The 16607-nt window shown below is 43.9% G+C and overlaps 1 protein-coding gene across 1 annotated transcript in view; it reads left to right on the forward strand.

Annotated features, from left to right (window-relative positions):
- PARD3B (par-3 family cell polarity regulator beta) overlaps positions 1-16607 on the forward strand; it is a 622948-nt gene that overhangs the window by 433335 nt on the left and 173006 nt on the right. Inside the window, exon 20 of the mRNA XM_081200610.1 lies at positions 6103-6399. Coding sequence (XP_081056736.1) covers positions 6103-6399 — 297 coding nt within the window. The remainder of the gene's footprint in view (positions 1-6102; positions 6400-16607) is intronic.

The raw sequence follows: 16607 nt of genomic DNA on the forward strand, positions 1-16607 counted from the left end.
GGACACAGAATTAACCTGCACCTCCATGGACAGCTGTGAGTCCAAAATGACTCCCAGGCTGCGCACCTGGTCCTTCAGGGGCACAGTTACCCCATTCAGGACCAGGGAGTCCCCCACCCCCGCCCACCCCCTGTACCCCCAAAACAGTACTTCAGTCTTGTCAGGATTCAACCTCAATCTGTTAACCTTTCAAGAACTCTTTCTTAATTCTGGAGGTTAGCCCAGTATAACCTTCCTTCATTACATTTTCGGAAGCGTGATTTGCAGTGCAAAATACACATATTTAACACTACTAGGGAGTTTTCTAATACTAGTAGGCTTTCCCATGTCTGGCACAAAAGCTATGTCGCAAATGGACAAGATTCTCACTTGATCTAGGGCTGCCGTATTTTCAAAAAGTGAAAATCCAGACACAAAAGTTGTTGAGTTTTGGGGGGGTTGGGCCAAAGCTGTTGAACTACAGCAGCAAAAAATGTTATCTGCCCCAAAATGGAAAGAAGAAGAAAGAAGAGCTGTTTTTAAGGAAAATCGGCAAAAATGACACTGCCAACATGGATGCCATGCGTCCAGATTTTCCCAGACATTTCAACAATTTCTGCCCAGACACTGCTTCCCACTACAGTATTCTGGGTGTGTCCAGGAAATTCTGGACGTAAGGCAAAACTAACTTGATGTCAATATAACACTCAACTGATATCAGCAGAGATAATTCAAGGGAAGCCAACTGAACATCAGGCCTTCAGACCTTGGTCAGTCAGATACAACTCAATCAGTAGAGCATGAGGCTCTTAATCTCAGGTCGTGGGTTCAAGCCCCACGTTGGGTGAAAAAATCCCTGCAATGTGCATGTGCATGTGTACTCCGTCTGTTTCTCTCCTTCCCATCCCCTCTGCGTTGCCCCGGGCACTAGCAACCCACGCTACACCACTGCGGTGAATAGTCTTGTCCGGAGAGATGTGGCCCAGGAGGGTGTGCTAGATCAGGCATGGCCAGACATGGCCCTCCAGCTGTTTTGGGACTACAATTCCCACCATCCCTGACCACTGGTCCTGTTAGCTAGGGATCATGGGAGTTGTAGTCCCAAAACAGCTGGAGGGCTGAGTTTGGCCTTGCCTGGACTAGATGATCCTTGTGGTCCCTCCAACTCTATGAATCTATGACAGCAGAAGACAGAAGCATTCAGAAACAGACGCTAATCAATTGACTGGCAGATTATTATTTTTTAAAAATAAATCAATCTTCATTTGTAAACAAAACCCTATAGTGGGGTGTGTAAAAAAAAATCTTTTCTACATTATAATTTCTCTTGAAAGCACTCTGTGTGTAAGAGAGAGCTAGAGAGCATCCATTCTGTTGCGCCCCCCCCCCCCCCGCCACAAATGTCTTTGGTATTGACGTTTCTTACCTTTATTTGCAATGGAAATCCATCTTGGTTGTTGCCATGCAGCAGGCATTCACCGACAATGGGATCCATAGGCTGCACTCTCCCAGGAAGGATTGTTTCTGTTGACAAAAATTGATCGGGTTTTAACTTTCTACATATATATCCATGCATTTGTTCCATCAAGACATTGAATGGGCAGACCGGGCCTCTGCTTCTCTCTCTCTCACTGTTATGTGATCTTTCTTTCATCTTTCTTTCAGTGACCCTTGGAGAATTGAGCCTCCTTCATTTTTATTTTTTGAAAAAAAATCTCTTCACTGATTACTTGTGTGCTAGGGATTGTTACATTATAGAAATAAAAGGAAATGTTCATTCTTGATTTTTTTATCTGTGGCAACTTCAAAGCCTCTCCTTAATCCTATTTTTGTTTGTTTACAGCTCTTCCAACTTTCTGGGGATTACTTGCATCTGAAGAATGCAAAAAAACCCAAACCCCAACCCCCCCCCCTACCATCCTAGAGGCTTGTTCTTGCCTCCATTTAACAATAAGCATTCTGTATAGGGGCATTACAGTGGTTGCAGATAGGGTGTTTGTGCTCATGATTAAAGGATCAGAAATAGATAATGGGTTTTCTTTCCAAACCACTCCCTTTGGCAAGCGAGCCCCATCTGCCTTTATTTTAGCACTGGCCCTTAACCATCGGTTAGGGCTAACTTGTTGGGTTTGGGTAAAAGGGAAAATGTGGTACGGCATCATAAAAGGAGAATGTCCTAGAACCAGGTATGGGACAGGTATTCTTTGGTGGGAGAACCCCAGCAAAGATTTAAAATCACAAACCATGCAGCAAAGTAAAGCATGGAAATGCAGGCTGTTCGACCTTTAAAACATCCCCTTCTAAGTCGCTTCCAAAGTTCCCTTAGCATAGAAAGAGACCACACGTTTGGTAAGTTGAAAGTGGTTTACTTACAAACCCTCCAAAGGTCAGATTCATGTGTTTTCCCACATAGCAAGAAAATATAGGCTGCATAACTTAGATTCCAGAATGGCAAGAGTTTCTAAATTATTGGTATATAAACGCAAATGTGGCTTGCTTAAGCCACATGGTCTAAGCTCTGAGCACCCAGCTTAGACCTTGCTGGTAGAGATCACATGGTTGAATGAAAGAACAAAAGCTTCATCCCAAAGTGAGGAGGGGTGAGCTAGCTATGCCTGGCAGGATAACTTAGTCTGTGGTCTTAACTCCTTAATGTATTAATTAGAGTTAAGCATGTTGGTTATATGAGGCTGGATATCCCACATAACTTGGGTTCTTTATTAAGCAGGGTTTGGAAACTAGTTTAAAAGCAAATAATAATAATAATAATAATAATAATAATAATAATAATAATAATAATAATAATAATAATTTATTATTTGTACCCTGGCCATCTGGCTGGGTTTCCCCAGCCACTCTGGGCGGCTTCCAACAAAGATTAAAAATACATTAAAATATCACACATTAAAAACTTCCCTGAACAGGGCTGCCTTCAGATGTCTTCTAAATGTCAGGTAGTTGTTTATCGCTTTGACATCTGATGGGAGGGCGTTCCACAGGGAGGGTGCCACTACCAAGAAGGCCCTCTGCCTGGTTCCCTGTAGCTTTGCTTCTCGCAGTGAGGGAACCGCCAGAAGGCCCTCGGCGCTGGACCTCAGCATCCAGGCAGAACAATGGGGGACTGGGGGAGATACTGTACAATCCTGCAGCCCATACGAAATGCTGATAGACCGTGATATCCTGCTACCATGAGGGGTTCTTGGGTGGCTATGAAGATGATGGGAAGGGGGAGGGAAGATCAAAATGGGTAGCTAAGATTTTTGAAGTGTTCAAGAAAAAAACCTGTTTATAAGTTTAAAGGTAGGGAACTCAGTAAATGGGTTAAAGAGATAAACTTACAGTGGTGCCTCGCAAGACGAAAAGAATCCGTTCTGTGATTCTCTTTGTCTAGCGGTTTTTTCGTCTTGCGAAGCAAGTCCTTTGATGGATTAGTGGATTAGCGCTATTAGCGCTACTAGCGGCTTTTAGCGGCTTATCTGCTGATCGGATCAGCTGATAAGCGGCTTAGCGGCTTAGAAAAGTGGGGGAGGGGAAAAACCAGCAGGAACTCGCAAGACATTGTCGTCTTGCGAAGCAAGCCCATAGGAAATTTGTTTTGCGAAGCACCTCCAAAATGGAAAACTCTTTCGTCTAGCGAGTTTTCCATCTTGCGAGGCATTCATCTTGCGGGGCACCACTGTATTTTGTCTAGAAATACCTTATAAAAAAGCACCACCATTACTTCTTTAATACAGAAGATCCAGACTTCTTTCCTTGAGGCGGCATTTTTGTTGCAGATATGATGTATTTGCACAATCAAAGTTAACATTTAGCTGTGATTTTCTCTTCCCCACTCCACTTTCCCTCAAGATTTATGGATCCCTGCGTATGGGGAATGCACACATTGGGTTATCTGCCTCTGCGTGTGTTAGGGACCTGTGTTTGCCTCCAGTTTCCAGCACTGAATGAGAAACTGTTGTGTAAAACCATCAGGTTTTGCAGTTTGCACTCTGGCTTTTCACACAACACTAAACCCAAGTCTCGCACTGAGTGTACAACTTACGGACAACTGGAGCTGATCAAAGCTATGTAACCTTGTGTGCCTGTATGATGATACATGGGTTGCAAACCTCTTTTACACGATGCCCGCATCTTCAGTTTTAGATATGTCCTTGGCATATACCTAAAGCCTGTAATATATGAAGAGGTCCTCTGATCTCACAATCATTCTTAGTGAAAGACACTGTGGTATAATAATTTTACATTTACTGGGTAGCAAGCACTGTATAAGCTTTAATGTCTTCATGCCTTCTCATTTGTGTTCATTTTCTAGAGGCACCTATTTCCCCTCTTCTCTGCCTAGTTTACCTAATTCTTGGTGTGTGTTTTTCCCTAATTTGCCATCCAAAGTTACTCATTTACTGGTTCTTGATTTTCCTCCAACTTCAAAAGTTGATGCTTTAAAAAAACACTTATTATTCTCTCGCCATTCTTTTCACACATCCTCTACACCTACTTGCTTCCAGGAGCATCTTCTGTTCTCCAGAATTTAATAATGGTGGGTAAAGCCTGGCTTTTTTTAATTGGCAGCTTTCCTGCGCTTTAATCCGTCTCTTGCCTTTCATTCCCTGCTCTCCGCGTACCAGGGCTCATCTTGCTGCTGTGATCTTTTCCGTTGCTTTAATTATGGAGTGTGGCAGCTGAACGTTTAAGTTTCATATTAATAGCGCCTTGTTTAAAGTTTTCAGTTGCAAAGCAAATGTTGAATCATCTGAATTTGGCGAGGTTTGAAATTATACCTGGGTATGTTTTTACCGTTCCTATTCCCAGCAGATTACACAATGGCACTGATTAGCAGCCGCATTTTGTAATACCACTTAAGGCTTTATCACAGTGGAGTACTGCCAGTAATAGTCTTTAATTCACTTATATGTACCAATTCATCTCTGTCAGGCTTCTATTCATTTCTTCCCTGTCTTACTCTGTCCCTAGCCTCTGTATAATGAGGTATGATGTCCCCCACTTAAGTGGGGGAGGGGGTCCAAAAATCCCTAGTGAACTGACTCTGGTCTTTTTGACTCTTCAGGCAACCGAACCCCCCTTGCATTTATATGCCCACATTATTGCACTTCTCACAAATGAGAGGAAGTGGCACTGATAACGTTATCTGTTACAGTGGTGCCTCGCAAGACGAAAATAATCCGTTCCGGAAGTCTCTTCGTCTAGCGGTTTTTTCGTCTTGCGAAGCAACCCTATTAGCGGATTAGCGCTATTAGCGGTTTAGCGGCTATTAAAGGCTTAGCGGCTTAGCGGCTAAAGGTCTATTAGCGGCTTAGTGGCTTAGAAAAAGGGGGGAAAGCGAAAAAAATCGCAAGACTCGCAAGACGTTTTCGTCTTGCGAAGCAAGCCCATAGGGAAATTCGTCTTGCGAAGCGCATCGAAAAACGGAAAACCCTTTCGTCTAGCGGGTTTTTCGTCTTGCGAGGCATTCGTCTTGCGGGGCACCACTGTATTTCACATGCAAAGAAGAAGAAGTTACTTTTCGTCAGGCATTTAATATGGACCTGTTATAGAGATGTCTTTTTCATAATCCTCAAAGTAATGCATGTTTGTGCAGTTAGGATATGGGTCACCACGTTGCAAATACCCGTATTTTTCGCTCTATAAGACGCACCAGACCATAAGACGCACCTAGTTTTTGGAGGAGGAGAACAAGAAAAAAATATTCTGAATCTCAGAAGCCAGAACAGCAAGAGGGATCGCTGCACAGCGAAAGCAGGGATCCCTCTTGCTGTTCTGGCTTCTGGGATAGCTGCGCAGCCTGCATTTGCTCCATAAGACGCACACACATTTCCCCTTACTTTTTAGGAGGGAAAAAGTGAGTCTTATAGAGCAAAAAATATGGCACTTGGATGGCGATGGGGCGCTTATCTGTTGCGAATCGTGGTGGATTTATGATTGGCCTGCTTGCTTGATATATGTTGCATTAAATGCTGGAGCATGATTATAAAGCGTGAGATGTTTCCTAAGGTTCTAGCTGTGGTTTTTGTTGTCTATGCAAAATAACTCTTGCCTCCAGAAGTTGCATGCTTTGCTTCGCTAGATGTTGATGCAAACGCTAAACTGTGTTGTTTTGTCTCCTAGGATCGGTGCGAAACATCAGGAGCTGCGGCAGAAGCAGGCCAGGGGGCTTGCCGAGTATTCCCCTGGCCCCGTGGGCCCTCCGCCTGATATTGATGACGACGAGACAGACCCCAATTACGCACAAGTCAATCACTTCCGAGAAATGTATCCACCTGCCAGTGCGTACAGGCCGTCTTCTCCACCTGTGTCAGAAAACTTTGGATGTGACAGCCCTCCAGTGCCAGTGGACAGGGACCACCTTGAAGGACTGTATGCGAGGATAAACAAGCCATCTCATCAGCCTGCTCATGTGGAGAGGTAGTGATTCATATCGTGGAAATTATTGCATCTGCAAATATTTGCAGATGTAACAAAATAGCATGTTGTTTCTTTATGTCATGAAATTTATACAGTCGTACCTTGGTTGTCGAACGCCTTGCGACTCAAACATTTTGGCTCCCAAGCGCCGCAAACCCGGAAGTGAGTGTTCTGGTTTGCAAACATTTTTTGGAACACAAACATGTACCGGAGTTTCCAGGGCTTCCGGTTGGGTGCAGGAAGCTCCGGCAGCCAATCGGAAGCCGCGCCGTGGTTTTCGAACGTTTTCAGAAGTCGAACGGACTTCCGGAATGGATTCCGTCCAAGAACCAAGGTACGACTGTACACCGCTTGGTTGTTAAAAATCCTCAAAGCAGTTTGCAGAAGATAAAACAGTAAAATCAAGGAAAAAATCACAACTGTACTTTACAAACATGCAAAAGTTAAAATATTGAAAGAGTTTAAGATTACCTCAACTTTCTAAGAATCTGGGGAGGGCTTGCCTAAACAAGAATGTTTTTGTTGTTGGTTAGTTGTTTAGTCGTGTCCGACTCTTCGTGACCCCATGGACCAGAGCACGCCAGGCACTTCTGTCTTCCACTGCCTCCCGCAGTTTGGTCAAACTCATGCTGGTAGCATCAAGAACACTGTCCAACCATCTTATCCTCTGTCGTCCCCTTCTCCTTGTGCCCTCCATCTTTCCCAACATCAGGGTCTTTTCCAGGGAGTCTTCTCTTCTCATGAGGAAGCCAAAGTATTGGAGCCTCAGCTTCAGGATCTGTCCTTCCAGTGAGCACTCAGGGCTGATTTCCTTAAGAATGGATAGGTTTGATCTTCTTGCAGTCCATGGGACTCTCAAGAGTCTCCTCCAGCACCATAATTCAAAAGCATCAATTCTTCGGCGATCAGCCTTCTTTATTTTCCAGCTCTCACTTCCATACATCACTACAGGGAAAACCATAGCTTTAACAAGAATGCTTTTAGCAGGCGCCAAAAGGAATACAAAGAAGGCTTGACTTCAAAAGGCAGAACATTCAGGAACATACTAGGTTCCATCAGTCTCTGAGGGCAGGCTGGTTTTGTGTCTAACGCCTTCTCTGCAAGGTTTGTCACATGTGCCTATTACCACTTTGGATAGCGTACACGAATGGCTGTATCACTGCAGCACCGTCACAAACTGTGATGTTGTGACAAAGTAATGAGGTAGGGAAATTAAACAGTAGAAATGTTTATGATCGGAATGTCAAGAAGCTAACCTTCAGATTTCTCCATTCCCAAATCCACTTTTTACAAGAGGAGAGCTCCAGATTATAACTTTGCTTCAGCACTTTTGCAATTTTACTCGGGTTGGCTGAGTTATTGCGAACGATCTAGGAATATTTGTTTAAATGCAAACAGTATATTCACTTTACATTTGCGCCAGTTCTAGTCCCACTGCTCAAGGTCATGATAAAATCGAAATCATTATTAAAAGGCTTCTACTTCACAAAATTGACAGAATTGACCTGACTCCAATCCAATTGAGGCACTACCAAATAAGTGGGTTCTTCCCTCCCGCTTCCTGCTCTGAAGAACTTGTTATTTGGCAGTATAAAAGACTTGTGTGCTCAAATTGTGCTTTCTTGCCCCCGTGATCATTCGGCGCCATTAGCAACCAGCTTTTGTACCATATGCAGTGATTTACTATGTATGCTTACAGTTTACATTTCCCCTGTTGTGTGATATTATGCGCTTTCAATTAAGTTGGAGGGAGGACTGAGAACCACGGCACTTTTATGCAGACTGTAAAGCGTGGCTTTGCAAGACAGATTACCTTTCAGGGCCTTTCCAATAACCAAGTAGGGAGAGAGGGGCCATTTTTAATCCTTACTGTCAAGCTTCCAGGTTGATAGCAATAAGAAATATAGTATCCCCCACCCCCTGTATGAGTTAAACAAGAAAACACAGATTCGCAGGCACAGTTGTGGAGCCGTCACCATGAGATTCTGAAAGTTGGCATTTGATAATGCAAAATCAAAATAAAAGAGAGCTTGATTAGACTTCCTGTGTGTTACAATAAATTGTGACACCTCTTGGAGGTGGAGGCAGTATGTGAAAGTATAAGCAAACAGCTAGACAAATTAGAAGACAGGAGTGCTAGTTTGGCCCTGCGACTGTGTGTCTCTGGGGCTGTGAGTGCCATGCACTGCGCATGGCCCTGGCACTGAAATTTGTGGGTGCCTGGCCCCTTCATGGGGAGTTTTGTGGGTGCTTGGGCACCCAGGGCCCCAGGGAGTTGTCACCTATGATGGAAGAGTAAAAATGAATGGTTGTTACTAAGGTTTGTATAATTTGTTTGTCAGCGCTATCACTAGCCCTATTTTTGGTTAAAGGGACAGTAAATAGTATGGACTTGTGTATAGATTAATTCGTTTAAGACTCTTTTGCAGAAATCAATACCAGTTTAGAACTTCCTTTATGTGCTAAAGCAGGGGTCAGCAAGCTTTTTCAGCAGGGGGCTGGCCCATTCTCCCTCAGACCTTGTGGGGAGGCTGTGGGGGATGCATGAATTCCTATGCCCCACAAATAACCCAGAGGTGCATTTTAAAGAAAAGCACACATTCTACTCATGTAAAAACACGCTGATTCCCGGACCGTCCGCAGGCCGGATTGAGAAGGTGATTGGGCCTTAGTTTGCCTACTCATGTGCTAAATTGGAAAGAGGTTCAGAACTAACTATTGGGCCACATATTAATAGTTCCTGAGGTTAACAGGATAAGAATATATACGTGTGTGTGTGTGTTTATAGTGTAATCATTAAATCAGAAATGGCCACCGACAGCCCATACTGAATTCAGCAGCATTGTAAGCTGACCAGATAACTTTTATGTTATGGGGCAGCATACAGATTCAATCAAACATTACATTATTCATACCCAATATTTGTATATGTGTTTTGTATGGACCCAGCATCCTGACTGATCATTCGGATAATATATTGCAGTTAACTATCGTAAAAGCAGCACTGACAATTAAAAGAAGCTATAGTCGGTGGCCCCAATAATGCTATGTGGTTCAACCGTGGTCTCATTCTATTACTCTGCATCAGTACAGTGGTGCCCCGCAAGACGAATGCCTCGCAAGACGGAAAACTTGCTAGACGAAAGAGTTTTCCGTTTTGGAGGTGCTTCGCAAAACGAATCTCCTATGGGCTTGCTTCGCAAGACGACAATGTCTTGCGAGTTCCTGCTGGTTTCCCTCCCCCTTTTTCTAAGCCGCTAAGCCGCTTATCAGCAGATCCGATCAGCAGATAAGCCGCTAAAAGCCGCTAAAAGCCGCTAATAGCCGCTAATAGCGTTAATAGCGCTAAGCCTCTTATCAGCTGCTCCGATCAGCAGATAAGCCGCTAAAAGCGTTAAGCCGCTTATCAGCTGATCCGATCAGCAGATAAGCCGCTAAAAGCCTCTAATAGCGCTAATCCGCTAATCCTTCAATGGGCTTGCTTCGCAAGACGAAAAAAACCGCTAGACGAAGAGAATCACAGAACGGATTCTTTTCGTCTTGCGAGGCACCACTGTACTTCCAATCTAGGAACTTCTTCAAAAAACTTTACTGCTGTGCTTCGTAACACCTGCTAGGCTACACTAGAGGATGAGAAGAGGCTGAGCGTATTATCATAAAGTAATGGTGTGAATGAAAAGCCAGGGTTTATCAGGGCATTTTCTCTCTAGCAGAATCTCAGGCTGTGAACCCCCAGGTTGTTACCAACCCCCCCTGAACTTTCAAAAGCTTGATATCTATATGCATGCTATTGCTCGTGCCTGTCTATGGGAGCCCGCTGTACCAGGAGAACAATTTTCTTTGTAAGATTGCTTTTTTTGTGGTGCCCTAGATCTCTTAGAAGACTTGACTATGTTCAGTGTTTCCTATAAATCCGAACCACAGCCATAAACTGTTCCTTTGGAAACGAAGGCTGCTACCGAAAAGAAGACTCTTCTCTCTGAGAAAATTGAAAATAATGGGCAATTGCAATGGGTACTTGTAACAGCTGCCACTTATAGGCTGCCTCAGATGGCTGCTGCGGTACCACTGTGGACCTCCAGATAGCAAGATATGTAGTGGCATCAAGAATTGTAGATAGCTTCACCACATGGAAATAGCCACCCACAGCCGGTCTGTGGGTGGGCGTCATTCCCTCAGAAAGTCAAGTCCACCAGACCAAGATGAAGGAAGGAAATTTCACTTTTAGAAATATGGCAACCCTCTATTATTTCTCCCTGCTCCTATGTGTAGTGGGAGGGTGGCAACAACAAGAAAGTTATTGCCATTTTGGTTTGGCTATGCAATTCAACGGGATTTCTAGAGATTTGTATTTTCCAGATCATGATCCAGGGCAAATAGGATCGGGTTCAGACCAGTCCAGAATGAATCAGGTCCAATCCAGATTTACCAACTGAGGCCATGAATCAGAATAGAGGGGTTTGTGCACAGCGCTCACGTTTAGTTGTTTAGCTTCAACAAACAGAACCCAGACTACTTCATCTCAGTCTTAGAATTCCAGTCATGGGCCATTACCATAGAGGATTAAATTAAAACTCATGCAATCACTTATTTACTTATTTTCCCCGGTGAAAAATGTATTATCATCCCTTTAATGATTTTATAAAATTATGAGGCATCTTATAATGAAAGATCTCTGTGGCTTGATCAGTGTACCTCATACTGACATACAGCTAGTCATAGCTCCCTCTACAAAGTGCCCGGTTTTAAAGTCCTACTCATTACAGGACATTACTGTCAAAGCTATTCCAATAATTAGAAGCCTTTCTATACATCAAAAACCAAGAAATAATCCCAAATGCAAGGGCTAAACCCGCATTTTTACCAGTATGGTGTTAATCCCTCCTGTCGTAACTGGAGGTTGATTTACAGTCTGTAAAATTTACAGTTAAGGTAAAGGTAAAGGGACCCCTGACCATTAGGTCCAGTCATGGCCGACTCTGGGGTTGCGGCACTCATCTCGCTTTATTAGCTGAGGGAGTCGGCGTACAGCTTCCGGGTCGTGTGGCCAGCATGACTAAGCCACTTCTGGCAAACCAGAGCAGTCCATTAACTGTTAATAACTCAATGCATAAGGATGCGGGTGGCCCTGTGGGTTAAACCACAGAGCCTAGGACTTGTCGATCAGAAGGTCGGCGGTTCGAATCCCCGTGACGGGGTGAGCTCCCGTTGCTCGGTCCCTGCTCCTGCGAACCTAGCAGTTCAAAAGCACCTCAAAGTGCAAGTAGATAAATAGGTACCGCTCTGGCGGGAAGGTAAACGGTGTTTCCGTGCCCTGCTCTGGTTTGCCAGAAGCGGCTTAGTCATGCTGGCCACATGACCCGGAAGCTGTACGCCGGCTCCCTCGGCCAATAAAGCGAGATGAGCTCTTTCTTATTTCATGCGCAAAAAGAAAATTAAATGTACTCCTTTACCAAACCAGTTTTCTATTGCATATGAACTCTAACTCTCTCTCTCTCTCTCTCTCTCTCTCTCTCTCTCTCTCTCACACACACACACACACACACACACCCAACCTAGAAGTGTCAGATATGCTTGGTAACATTACGATTTAGCACTTAAACAGCCTAGGCTTGTCCATCTCTTTATTACGTCGGTGCTACTTATTTGAGGAAGGGAGTGGTGCATGTGATGAATCCTACTGTTTCTCAGCCTTAGCTGAAGAAACTGCTTTACAGTCTTCGACTTAACGCCACATGGGATTTTACGAAAATGGGTATTGATACTTGACTAGGGGACAGTGGGTAAAATGCAATGTGTGAATGGCCGTTGTTGTTAGCTGCATTTCCCACATTTTTCCGATGCAGATTTTTTTGGGCGGAAGGTGACGTAGGAAGTAATGAGTGCGGTCTTTAATTTTTCATTTAAGGCTGAGCAGCACAAAAAAGCCTCTTACTATAGCATTGCAGAAATGTGCAGTTGTGAATATTACACCTCCAGCTGGAATTCTAGCATTGGCAACACTGGGAAAATAATAATCAGTGTACCTAACTTAAAACCATACAGTGGCTCAGTTCAGACATTACTTCAAAATCATGGCTTCTGAAATTAAGGAATGTTGAATGATGTTGGATTGAAATTAAGTGGTTTCAAGCTGTAATTATGATAAAATGGTGTTTTTTTTTCCTAAGTAAGAATTTGAAGTTATAACAATCTAAGATGTTGGAGAGAAAATAAGGTGTTTCTTTTTTCTTTTTTTTAAGCTGTAATGCTTTGAGATAAGGATTTGCTGTAGAAACAATTTGAACTGGATATACAAGAAGGGGAGGTATGAGGAGGTCGGGGAAATAAGTTATGAGAAAATAAGTTGTGAAAGTTATGTTTTTTTGTTTTTATGTTTGCTTTTTTCTTTTTGTTTTGTAAAAAATTGGAAACACTAATAAATATTTTTTTAAAAAAACAACAACAAAATCATGGCTTCTGCTACGTATAGTTTTGATCCCAACCCATAGTTTGAAGTTAAGAATTTACAAGCAAATGATGCAAACCCACTTTAAGCCATGGCTTCTATTTCTCCGGGGTGGGCCAGGGAAGCCATTTGCCTCAGGTGGCGTATCGATTCCCTGCCAGTGCATCACAGCCATCCCTGCTGGGGCTTCCCGCAGCAACAACCCAGCGCCGTTGCCCTTGTTGCTGAGCCCTTGCCACTGCATTGTGACACGGGTGCAAGGATACAGTTGCAGTGGCGAGGCTGCAGCGGCGCAGGGGCAGGGCCCCAGATCTGGTTGGAGGTCATTGGATCGTTTTGCTAATAGCAGCAAAATGTGTTGGGCCGGCCGTACTGTTTCTGGTTTGTTGGCTGGTTGCAGACTATGGTTTGTCAATCTAATATAATGCTAAACTATAGTTTAGCTTTCTTACATTTGGTTTGATGTGATGCCAAATTCAGCCACTAAATTCAAGCCTGAACAGGAATTTAGGACTCTGATTCAAATCCATTTCTGAACAGAGAGTTGTTTTCTTCTTAAATCAATGATACCCTACTCCACAATGTCCGTCCCCCCCCCTCTATATATATACTGTACTTTTTCGGGTATAAGACTAGGTATTTTTACTCTAAAATAATGTTTAAAAATGGGGGTCGTCTTATACATGGGGATCATCTTCCCAATTTTCATAAATTTGTGTCCCCCAAAATAGGGGTCATTTTATACACGGAAAAATACGGTATTTGTTGTGAAAAAAAGTGCCAAAGTACCCTTTAACCAAAAGTGGGTTGTGGTTCCTTTAACAGGCAGCACAGTAATAAGAATGTTAACTTTTTTTTTGCGCGGGGGCATATAATTTTTTTTTTTATTAAAAAAATCTGCCATTTAATTTTAAATGCTAATATGTGTGCGGGTAATTAAGAAGCCAAAATTGACTATGAGCTTGGTAAGCTCTAAGAATGGGAGAGAAAGATCATTACGCCTCTGCTCATGGATAGCTATTTGCGAACCAGCTGATAATGTGCAAAATGAAGATTTCGTAAGTGGCATTTTAAATGAATGGTTAATGGCTTGAAGATTAATTAAATAGTCAGAGTTGTTCAAAAGAGAACCTGCTAAAATCTTGTTTGTAGGCCAGTCACTTGCATAGCAAAAGTGCAAGCCTATCTAGCAAGCAATTTACAGCATTTCCCCCCTCAAACCACACACACACACACACACCTTTCCAGCATGCTACATACACGTAAGGTCAGAAAGGTTTTACTGCAGGGTACATTAATACCACAAAATGAACAATAAAACTTTGAATTTGTTGTTCTACCAGTATTCATCTCACTGAGGGTGGGTGAGGCGGGGAAGGAGATTCACATTTTGTAAGCATCAAAACATTGCTGTTTTTGAAAGCTGGGAAATGCAGTATCCCTGCGGAAAGCACTAACTTGGGGAGGGGGGAGATTTGGATTCCAAGGCAGCTATCCATTTTTATTTTTGGTGCAATACAATGATTCTCTGGGAAGCCCATTAATGTACTGCTTTCATTCCTGGACAGCACCTTAGAACACAGTTCACCATATTGTGAATACAGTGGTGCCCCGCAAGACGAATGCCTCGCAAGACGGAAAACTCGCTAGACGAAAGAGTTTTCCGTTTTGGAGGTGCTTCGCAAAACGAATTTCCTATAGGCTTGCTTCGCAAGACAACAATGTCTTGCGAGTTCCTGCTGGTATTTTTTCCTTTCCCCCTCCCCTTTTTCTAAGCCGCTAAGCTGCTTATCAGCTGATCCGATCAGCAGATAAGCCGCTAAAAGCCACTAATAGCGCTAATCCGCTAATCCGTCAATGGGCTTGCTTCGTAAGACGAAAAAACCGCTAGACGAAGAGAATCACAGAACGGATTCTTTTCGTCTTGCGAGGCACCACTGTATTGAGAATATTGAGAAAGAAGCATTCTAGGCTTTGGTACGCTTTGTATATTATTTTGCTGCTGTTCCTTCATTTGAGGCCGTACTAGAGAGTGTTGGTTTTCATGTTTTTAAGAGGGCCAGCACCCTCAGCCACGGTTGCCGCAGGCTGAACAGACAAACTGTTAACTGTAATCCGCCATCACAACTAAAACTTCCTTCCCCCAATTGGCACAGGGCCTGTCAATGTCAGAGCACGCCTGCTGAACGATGGGCTTCTCCCTTAACAAAATCCATCGCAACTGGCAAACCAAATTGCCTTTGAGTCCGTCTGCAATGCAGCACAGGAATTATAGTCAAAAATCAGATATTCCTATTCCCAGCAGGTGGTGGTGATGGAGAGGTTGTGGAGACAGATAACAACATGACACTGCCCCCCCTCCCCCGGCAAGTCTGATGGAGAAGCAAAGTGCAAAGCCCTTCCCAAGCCATTTCCAATCTTGAGTTCTTTCCTACAGTGATTAGCATGATGAAGCAGGGATGTCAGGCCTAGTTCTCCCATCTATATCAAAATAAATACTTCGGTTGACCAGGTGACCTCATAAGCGTGAGGTCGGTATGGAGCAACCAAGAGAGCTCCCCTGGCAATTATTACATGCTGCTTACTGCAAAAGATTTGTTAGACAGTGATGGAAAGTCTTAATGCACGGAGTGGTGGAGGAGGACACGCACAATGATGATTAAGATGACAGTGAACTGGAAACAGCTGCAACGCTCTCCCTGGGTTCCGTATGGCTTAAGATGAAGACCACCTGGGGTGGCTACTGTGTCTGATTTTTAGAGAGAGTGTGCGGCTATTCTCCCACTGTGTACATTCCTGTTCTTCGGTTTTCGAAATAAGGAAGCCATTGTTAAAGTCTGCAGACAAAAGTTTTTGCAGTCGTTTCTTTTCCTCTATATGTCCGTGTATATATTGCTGCTGCTATATGCTGTGTGCAAACTGAGCTACAAAACGACATACCGTATTTTTCCGTGTATAAGACGAGGGTTTTTTTTTATAACTAATTGTGAAAAATAGGGGCTCATCTTATATACTGATAGTGTAGAGAGGGGACGTGCGATTGGTGGCGGCTGCGAGCAGGAGATTGTAAGCAGCATTTGGGCAGGTGATTGGTGGCTGCTGCAACGCCTGCTGATGATTGGCTGTTGCTGCGGCAAGTGGGCAGGCGATTGGCGGCTGTTGGCGGTGAGTGGCCAGACAATCGGGGGCTTCAGCGAGGTGTGCGATTGGCAGCGGCAGTCAGGTGGGTGAGCGATTGGCGGCAATCCCCCACAATAATAGCTCAACAACTCTGGACAATCTTCCCCAAAAGAAGGCCAACAACTCTGGGCAATCTCCCCCCCCCCCATTTCCTTAATTTGGAATCCCAAAAAATAGGGGTCGTCTTATACACGGGGGCATTTTATACACGAAAAAATACGGTATATCAGAAGATAAGCATAGTTGTGCTGGAGGCAACAGCCAAATGTTCTTTCTGATGCAGAATCCTCTTTCCCAGGCAGATTCCTCCAGGAACCCCACAGGCCAGGCAGGATATGAAAGCAACAGCCTATCTAAGCACTTTGTTTCCCAATGTTTAGATGCACGCTGTCTTTGAATATGGATGTTCTATTTAGTGGTGATAGCTTTAAGGTAAAGGTAAAGGGACCCCTGACCATTAGGCCCAGTCATGACCGACTCTGGGGTTGCGGCGCTCATCTCGCTTTATTGGCCGAGGGAGCCGGTGTACAGCTTCCGGGTCATGTGGCCAGCATGACTAAGCCGCTTCTGGCGAGCCAGA

This window comes from Podarcis bocagei (assembly GCF_964188305.1).
Source record: "Podarcis bocagei genome assembly, chromosome: 1".
Taxonomy (NCBI): domain Eukaryota; kingdom Metazoa; phylum Chordata; class Lepidosauria; order Squamata; family Lacertidae; genus Podarcis; species Podarcis bocagei.